The 9,630-nt window shown below is 38.2% G+C and overlaps 1 protein-coding gene across 1 annotated transcript; it reads right to left on the bottom strand.

Annotated features, from left to right (window-relative positions):
- Positions 1–1,462: 1,462 nt before the first annotated feature.
- bspry (B-box and SPRY domain containing) lies at positions 1,463–9,146 on the bottom strand. Its single transcript, XM_015037985.1, has 6 exons — positions 8,533–9,146; positions 8,032–8,130; positions 4,523–4,753; positions 4,360–4,385; positions 4,142–4,266; positions 1,463–2,463 (listed from the first exon to the last, which is right to left on the bottom strand). The coding sequence occupies exons 1-6, from the start codon at positions 8,941–8,943 to the stop codon at positions 1,928–1,930; spliced, it is 1,428 nt and encodes a 475-aa protein (XP_014893471.1). The 5' UTR covers positions 8,944–9,146; the 3' UTR covers positions 1,463–1,927.
- Between the last annotated feature and the right edge of the window lie 484 nt (positions 9,147–9,630).

Raw genomic sequence — 9,630 nt, 5'->3', positions numbered from 1 at the left:
TTTTTTTTTTTGTTTTTTTTAATCAAGCCCTTTTGTATATATATATATATATATATATATATATATATATATATATATATATATATATATATATAGCTTTATTTCAACATCTGTATCATGTTTTAGTGGAGTAAATCACCTTGAACTGCCTTTTTGCTGAAATGTGCTATGCAAATAAACTTGACTTGACTCATCTATAATTCCTAGATGTTAAAAATCTTGTATCACTTATCTTTAAATCAGTTTGTGATCACTAATATATTTAATTATACTGCAAAAAAAAAATCTGTTTTAGAGTTTATAACAGGCGTTTACCTATACTTTTGATTTTTCTAAACTTCCACAGCATCTCTTTAATACAGTTGACCAAATCATGTTTTTTTTTTAAAATATGTTGATAGTTACATAACTTTTCCATTTAAATTGCAATGCATTTATCTATGCACACTAACTTTGCTGACTCATGGAAAATTGGACTGAATGAAAGGAATGAAATCATACTGATAAAGAATAGATATGGTTTTCACTTCACAAGGATGGTATGGAGATAATCTGCAAACCTCAATTTTCAAGTCGTGCCACTGATTCTCAATTGGATGCACGTCTGAGCTTTGATCGGACCACTGGAACGTGTGAACGTTATTCTCACCAAACCTTTTGGCTGCATGCTTAGAGTCGTTATCCTGCTGGAAAGTAAACCTCCACTACTCGTCTTGAGTCTTTTGCAGCCTCTGAACGTATTTCTTCCCCCAGGTTGACCTGTGTTAGCTTCATCCATCTTCCCAACAACTCTGAGATGTGCTGTTATATCCTTTTAAAGAAAAGCTTTCCCACAGCATGATTCTTTCACTAGCATGTTTTATTGTGGTGATTATGAATTATTTAGGTTATTTTGAAGTTTTGGTCTCTTTTGACCAGAATACCTTCTCAACAATTTGCTTTGTTGCTTGCATAGCTTTCAGCGAACAAGTGGTTTTCTTTTAGCAAATGTTGGTTGGTTTAAACTTTTTAGGGGTATCGGTGTAAAGGGGGCTAATACAAATGCAAAGCCACAGGTTTTAGTTTTTTATTTCCTAAAAAAATAATAAAAAAAACAAAACAAATAAAACCACCGCATTATTAGTCTTTCATTTTTCAATTACAGTATGCATTACTTTGTGTTGGGCTATCATCACAATAAATGATAAATGACCAAAATAAAGTGAACTGAACTACATTTTATGTATTTCTAATAGTAACATCAGGAAATTTGCTACAAAATTTGCCTTTTCTAGCATTCATGCAGGTCAGGTGTTTATGACCTGCAGGGGACATATAAACCTTTAGAGCAGGAAAAAGTTGCTGTTATGCAGCACACACTGCTAATGTGATCAAGTAAGCTGCATCTGAAAACAGAAAAAACATCTCCTTTATGAAATACTTCAGTGCGAAAAACAGAAGAAGAAACTAAAACACACAAAAATGAAACAGCAACAATCACTTTACTAATCATAAGGTAAACTGGCTTAAATTAGTAGTCAAGTGTTCAAGCTCTGTGATTTTAAAAGTCTGGATCAACTAGTGTTATTGTTGATAACGTTTAAAAGCGCTGCATAATACAGAATAAAAATCTATTCAGTTTTCTTACTACAAAGACAATCTTTCTATTAAAAAAAAACAATCATCTTCAGTCAAAATAATTACATAATGGATAACTACAACAGTACAACAATATAATAAAATCAACATATAAAAATAGTAAGCCTAAGAAATTATTAAAAATAATACAAAAGAAATTAGAAAAACAAAAATTGAATAAATAGAAAACTGATGCAGCTGGAAGTTTTCATTATTGCACAGAGCTCCTGTTCACCTGCACATCATATTTCTATGATACAGAAATGTCTCTCCCTTCTGCTTTTAAACCTTTGTATGCTCATGTGGTCTTTCAGTGCAGGATGGTGATGCTGCGGTCAGTCACAGCAAACGCCGGAAGCAGCGGAGCATTGAAGGGCTGAGTGACAGAGTACAGCACGGCGCCAGAGTCCGGCTCGTAGAACAGCAGCGTCTGGCTCAGCCAGTCCAGCAGCAGGCCGATCCGCTGGGGCCTCGTCACCACCTGCAGGGGAACCTTCTTCCCAGCGTGGCAGTAGGAATAGTCGCCATCATAGCGGCACAGCACCCACGACTCACTGTTGTAGCCTAGCCGCGCCTCGTTCCCAGAACCTTTACGCTCCAGAGAGGCGTAGCAGACCCCGACCTTAAAGGCGCCGCTCTTGCCGACGTCCACCACCCAGCTGTGGGTGCCGGAGGACATGGACAGAGATCCCAAAGCATTGGGCCAGGAGTCGAAGCGAGCCGGGTCGTACGGGGGAGACTGGCGGGGCTTCTTTTGGAGGAAGGTCAAAGTGCGTAGGTCTTCTGAGAGGGAGAGGAGTGGGCTGACTGTGCGCTCATCGAACTTTAGCAGAGGTGATCCATAAGCTGTGTTGAAAGGAACAGATGGGTCAGAATCCGGGCTGTTTCTAAACATAAAGCCAAACTAGTTCGCAAGATATGAATTATGTTCAGATTATGAGTATGTATATATGTAAACTTTTGTTAATTCACCTTTCCATTAAATGACAATGGAAATAGTCTACTATAAAGAAGAAATAATGTTCTATCATCGCTTTTCTATGTATGAGAGATCCTCACACACGTAATATCCAGCTACATCAATCTGACTTGAACTATTTGGACATTTGGAAATAATATTGAGGTTTAAAACTTAGAGATGCAACGAATATACCTCACATATAGTAGATAACACTTTTATAGATTTTAAGCAAATGCAACTCATAGCAAAACCCAAATTATAACATCACCTTATCTCATGATACCCTACGCAGACACTCTGTCTGCATTGAAGAGGGAATGAAGATTCACTCACCTCTAATGTATTCTGAGTTTAATTGAGGTTTTAATTACATAACGGTCAAAGAGCACTCATAGGCTTTGTATAGAGAACTGAACTTTCAGCCCAACGTGAAAAAAATAATAAAAAAAACCAACATGGTAATGTCACAGCAAAAACTAACCTACTCTGTCTTTATACAGTAGCACACGGCAAATTTTGGTAACACTTTATTTGAAGGGGGTTGAATAAGCCTGACATAACACCTGTCATAAACATGAATAAGCCTTCATGAATATTTATGACTGTTGTCATAAAGCGTCATTCGGTAAATTATGACTTTTAATACAAAGTTGACATTATTCAAAATGTCTTTGTTATGACAACTTGACATTAACCAAGAAATCATTACTGATATAAATTTGTTATAAAAGTATTACTGATTGCACTTTAAAAATTAGGTATCTTTATGTTATTGAAGGTAAAGTTTAAACAGTAATGATTTATTGGTTAATATCAAGTTGTCATAACAAAGACATTTTGAATAATGTCTACTACGTATTAAAAGTGTCATAATTTACCGAATGACGCTTTATGACAACAGTCATAAATATTCATGAAGGCTTATTCATGTTCATGACAAGTGTTATGTCATGTTTATGACAGTGTCATGACGGTCTTATTCAACCCCCTTCAAATAAAGTGTTACCCAAATTTTATACCTTCATCTTATTACACACACACAACTCAAAAACTGGAGGAACATTGTAATTGGTACAAATACTAGGATGTAATAGTACTTAGTGCTTCACAAATTGTCCTTAAGTTTAGACATTTTAACATTTGTGGCAAAATGAGAAACAGTATGTTAGTAGCTTCATATTTTAAAAGACGATGATTACTATATTTTTGTCATTTTTAATATTTTGATCAGTAATGGAGTTTTATGCTACTTTCTAAATTTAAGTTTCTACAGAAAAAATGACACAAAAAACAAAACAGGTACATTTAGCCATCTTGAACTATTAATTAAAAACATGGTTTGGCCGAATTTAGGACTAAACCTTGAGTCCTTCCTGACATTCAAATATATTTTAGGTATTCGAATATTTACCTTTACTATGTGAATTTACTATATACTGTTTACTCTGTTCACAAGTGGCAGCTAAGAAATTTGAACAGAATAATGTATTTTACAACAGTCAGAGCGTACAGTCGGCTTGCATGTTCCTGCTTAATCTCCAGGATGTAATTAAATATACAAACCGTTGGGCCCCAGCAGCAGAGCAGTCGTCCAGAGGCCCCTCAGCAGCTTACTGTCGATACAGGCTGGGTTCAAGTTGAGCTGGTCGGTGTCACAGGGCTTCCCGACCCCTTCAGCTTCCTCCACCCTAACACAAACGCACAGAAGCATCAGAAGTGAAGCAAAACCTCCAGTATCTCGTCAGTAAGAACAAATATTAGTCATATAAATAAAGTAGTACCTTTCAGCAATTTCTTGGACACTGGTCTGAAAAAAATGAGCCAGGAAGAAGGTGATTACTCTCAGAAGTTTATGACTCTTATCAGCCTGCAGTTATTTATGAACCTAAGACTTTCCCATCACCATCATAACCCCGTCATGTGTAAACACCCCTAGCCTCTCACCACCAGCTGTGCGTCGCCAGCGTGCGTCAGCGTGTGCACCAAGCGGGTGCGTGTTTGCGACAGACTCGTCAGAGCGTGGTTCCAGTGAGCTCTCTGGGTGAGGAGGCACTGCTCCACCCGCTCCTCCTCCCTCTGCACCTGCTCCAGGAGCCGCTGCTCCTCCTCCTCCAGGGCCTCGCGGGTGGCGGCGACCTGCGCGAGCACCTGCTCCCTCGCCCTGCTCGCCGACGCCTGGGTGAAGACACGGCAGAAGGTGTGGGAGGCGGATCCGGAGATTTCAGGATCAGTTATTTTTCCTTCTGACTGCATTAAAATTCCTTCTGGTTCGGATACATTTTTCAAAGTGCATTGCTAAAGTATTCACACAGCATGGACTTCTTGCAATGTATTTGATAAGTATTATATGTAGTCCATTTATTTTTACACTGTATAGCAAGTCAGCTTGAAGCTGCAAGATGACAACACCTCTCTAACTTGCAACACAGTGAGAATACGATTAAATAAACTTGACTGCAAATCTAAGGTTTTATGGTTCTAGACACAATAAACACTCTTATTAGGAGATTAATGCTATGACAGATGAAATGCAGTACATCACTACATAGTGCTTTATTTTCTTTCCAAGAACTGCAATTCATTCAAACTCATTTGTTAATATGCTGTCTTAGTAACTGCATTTAATGTGATGATTACGCTGTGTGATGCAATTGAAAAATAAATCTATTGAAGCAAGAAAGTTTAAATACACAAAAACGTTGCAATCATCTGGTTGCCTAAGTATGCACACCCTTGTAATAATGTGAAGGATCAAAAGTAATCTTTGCGTACAAAGAAATCCGTAAGAATTATTTTGTAATAATATAATGATATGTCTATTACATTAATGCCGTCTGAGGGATATCGTCTCATTTTCCAAGACAGATGCTTGCCAGTGAGGCTGCCGTACTAAAGAAATGACTAATTAACTAAGATGTATACAATTTCCAGATCAAAGAAAATAAAATATGTTTTATATAAAAAAATTAGAGGGAAACATCTGTTCTGACCCAATTAGTTAGCATAAAGAATGCATCACTTAACGCCTACTGATTAAGTAATGCATCACTAATTAACATGTGAGGTTTTGTTAAATTGGACAGGTTTTTTTTTATCTTGGTTTATAGATATTTGGCCTTTTTATTGTTGACATATCTTAAACAAATTTTCCAACTTTTATTAAGAGAATATTCAAAAGGGAACTTGTTGCACTACCTCTCATGTTTCTCTGTAATTAGTGGTTATATCATTAATTTCTGCTTCTTTCACTACAAAAATTATAGTGTCTCTTTTAACCCTGATAGGTAAGAACACAAAATGACGGACGGTAATAGACTTCTCCTTGAAGAGAAACATAACGCCTTTAATCACTCACTGAATAAACATGGGAATTTTCTGAAATCTCCACATCGTGATATTCTTTAAAAGAAAACCTATGGCCACATTTAAGTCAAACAATTTGCTCATAGGCAATCAGAAGAAGGAGGTGATGGTGGAAACAAACTAAAACATCTGAATTCACAGGTCTGAGTCTTCAATAACGTTGTAAAAGAATCTGTTTTGTTTTTTTTTTTTGTTTGCAAACTGGTCACCTATAAAACTGCACAAGCATGACGAGGGGCTCCCTCTAATGCGAAGTCTCATTATGTGCTTGCAGGTTAATAAGTACAAAGGGGGTCGCATTGGTTTTGTTGGAAGGTTATGACCAGGTCACCAAAATAACTACTACTATGCTGCACAAGTATTTATATCTCTTTGGCTTTTTCAACATTTTGCCACATTTCAACCATAAACTTCCATCAGTTGAGTTTGGATTTTATGTTATAGACCAACACAAAGTAGTGCACAAAGTTGAAAGAAACATCAGCTAAAATGCAGAAAAGAAAGGAATGCATTTGTATTTTGCACCTTTATCTACGGAAATGCCAGAGAGAAAAGATGAGGAGAGGTTTAAAGAAGGGTTATAAAGTTGTAACATGACAAAATGTTAAAAAGTCCAAGAGTTGCGCGCGTAACTGTACCAATGTATTATTTAATGCAACATCTTTAGGATTGTGTGAATATTTACAGCTACAAACACTTACTGTTGGAAAAGATATAAAGCAGGGTTCCACAATAATTTAAAAACAATCACCAAACATCAAACAAATTATAATTTTCATTCCAACAAGGTTTTATGGAAAAGCCTTTTTTGGACTAAATAACTATAGTTGCATTTTCTTAATGACTTGACCCTTTTACTGTCTGTTTCACACTATTATGTTGCAGTAAGCAACAGGTTTCACCAAATATTACAGGCACACAGAGTCTGAATGCATGTCACTTAAATAACGCACACTGATATTGTGTTACGAATAAACCCATACTACGAATAAACCCTAATGTTAAAACTAAAGATGCAACTATGTTACCTTTGAAATAAGATATTTGGAGTGAATGCTAAAGACACACACATTTGAAAGAAATTGCCAGGTGATTTTCCACCCTGCAAAACTGATGTATATTTTAAATTTAGACTTCTGCAGTAGGAGAGGAATTGGAAATATTACAACAGATGATTAATCAGTACTTGTACTGATGAGACCAACAGACAGCTATAGATTAGGTTGATTATTTTTATTGTCTGTGTGATGCAATTTGTCCATTTTCAGATGCTTCAATCCATCATATATCGTCTCAATTAAGAAATTTCTTAAACGGGTGATGTTGTGTATTTTCCCGACACGCACAGTCAAGTAAAAATGTTACCTTTAGTTGTTATATAAATGTATATATCAAACATAACTTGGAAAAAAAAAAATGACTTCACAATTTATCATCTTGAAACTGGCCTCTGTCTCTTTAAGAAGCTCCTACTCTTTCCGACACTCCGCCATTAGTACATCATCACAACAGTTCTTAGGAGCGCTGAAGTGAGAAGTAGTTCGTATGAAGAGCTGATTAAACTCGCAGTTTAATGAGGTGTTTGCTAATTGCTGCTGCCACTAGTCTAGGGGAGCTCTGCGGGAAAGACGTGGGGGAGGGATACTGTGTGGTGGAAGCTCGACTTGGGACTACAACTCCAAGGAGAAGCTTTGTGTAAAAATCCTGAATAGCTGCTGTGGGAGATTCAAGGAGTCCTCAACCATGCATGAAATAATCAAAGCAACACTCCAGGTATGTTTTTGATGAGGGGAAAACATTACGACATGATATAAAGCTTAAAAAAGTACACAAAGTCCCGCCAGCCCTTTAAAACATTGCACTAAACTGTTTTTAATCAGTACAAAACTATAGAATTATTGTAAATTAGGTGATTAAAATGGTTTCCAACCCTTTGAGAGGCCCTTGGATCCCAGTACATGTCTGTATAGATCAAGTGACTCAAGGGAAAAGCACTTTTAGGAAACACCTGCTTTTTAATTTCTAGCAGAACAGGCTCCACTTGTGGTATCAGCTCCAGGTTTCCCTGCGGGACCAACAGCATTCCTCACCTGCAGCTTTTGTTCTTTGGCCGTCAGTGTTTGCTGGATGAACTTCTCTATGCCCAGGGCCTGCAGCTGGATTTTTTCACACACATCCACCAGCTGGTTCTGGAGAAGAACAAACAAATCCACACACACATATGATTATTCAGTGTTTGGGCCTTTGGGTGACAATGCTGAACCAGGCGAGCTGGTAGGACAACAAGAAAATCCTGTCTTCTAAAATACCAGACACATCGGCAAAAGAAAGGCTGTACACACCCAGGAGAGAATTTAGGTAAATATTGACTTGGAAAATACACTTAATGTAGTTTCCATATTTTATCAGTGGTACTATCAGAATGTGATAAAAGTTTTAAACTTTGGAATGCAAATTACTTATTCGAATCGCTGTGAAAATAATGGGTTTCTTGACTAAAATGAAAGTAACATATATAGTTTCGCCGGAAAAAATAAATAAAATAAAAGCAGCTGTTGGAGACTAGTTTAAATTTGATTGGGAAGTCTTACCCTGACCACGCCGACTCTTCGGGCCAGCGGGGCCACGCTGTGATCCCGGCAGGGGCCCGCGTTGGCGCAGCGGGAACAAATGAGTTTCTGCTCGGTGGCGCAGAACCAGTCCAGATCGGAGTCGTGCTCCGCGCAGACTTCGCTTTCCACGGAGAAGATGCCGGACTCGGTGTCAGAGGCGGCGGACGTCAGTGAGGTAGCTCCCCCGCCGCTACCGCCGCAGGTGCTCTGATGGGACACGGCATTGTCCGCCTCCTCCTGCTTCGGCTGCTGCTCCTTCATGCCGCCGGTCAGCACAGAGAAAATGGGCTGCTCGGGATCAATTTTCAGGCATTTCACGGCATTTAAGGTCTCTACAGATGTAGTAGGAGACGAGCATGTTAAGTCACATTCGGTAAATCCCTCAGTCATGGCACAATAGGAGAACAGGTGCGCACCGGCAGAGCTGTAAAAGTCGCACCTATGCGGACCAGCGGCTGTGACACAGGTGTAACAGGTGAGCGGAACACGGAAGTGACACGGACTTGAGAGGTCAGAGCTGACGGCAAATCTTTCTGTCCCACCTGTTTTTTTTCTTTCTTTCTTTTTTTCTTGGGCGTCAGCTGTAACCGCCTTTAGAGTTTCAGAAACGCATATCAATGTTTTACAGTCAAAGAACAAACTCTTTAGTACATCTTCATGGTTTGATATCTCTGTTAAGCAGTGGACTTTACAACAAGGATTTTTTTTTACATCCACTAAAGTGGAAATTATGTTTAGCCATTCTTGTGTAACCAGTTCAAAATCCTTGTGATAATAGCATCTTGAGCTTTTTTGCTTACTGTTTTACATCTTGTCAGGTTAATCACTAACTTAAGAGTGCTTCTAATGGGATTTTCAGTGGTAAAACAACACAAGCTGTGCAAAGGAAAAGTCGAAAAAAGTAATCTTTGTTTATACCAGCCTTATACATCAGGCGACTGAACTTCAGGGGCTCCATCAATCTTTCTAACAACTCTTGTCAACATCCCCACTAAAGCAAAATATCCACATGGCATAATGCTGCCATCACCATGTTTCACAGAGGATGGTGGTGAGGTGCAGTGTTAGTTTTATGCC

This window comes from Poecilia latipinna, unplaced genomic scaffold, assembly GCF_001443285.1.
Source record: "Poecilia latipinna isolate Pla-1442-1.1 unplaced genomic scaffold, P_latipinna-1.0 Scaffold425, whole genome shotgun sequence".
Taxonomy (NCBI): Eukaryota; Metazoa; Chordata; class Actinopteri; order Cyprinodontiformes; family Poeciliidae; genus Poecilia; species Poecilia latipinna.
This window is presented reverse-complemented; position numbering and strand designations above follow the sequence as displayed.

What these genes read in the sequence shown, in the direction of transcription:
- bspry (XM_015037985.1), bottom strand. Translation starts at nt 8,943, where the DNA reads ATGACTGAGGGATTTACCGAATGTGACTTAACATGCTCGTCTCCTACT. An exon ending in GAAGAGTCGGCGTGGTCAGG is followed by an intron (nt 8,131 to 8,532) that starts GTAAGACTTCCC and finishes GTTCTTCTCCAG; the next exon opens with AACCAGCTGGTGGATGTGTG. An exon ending in GTCCAAGAAATTGCTGAAAG is followed by an intron (nt 4,267 to 4,359) that starts GTACTACTTTAT and finishes CGTTTGTGTTAG; the next exon opens with GGTGGAGGAAGCTGAAGGGG.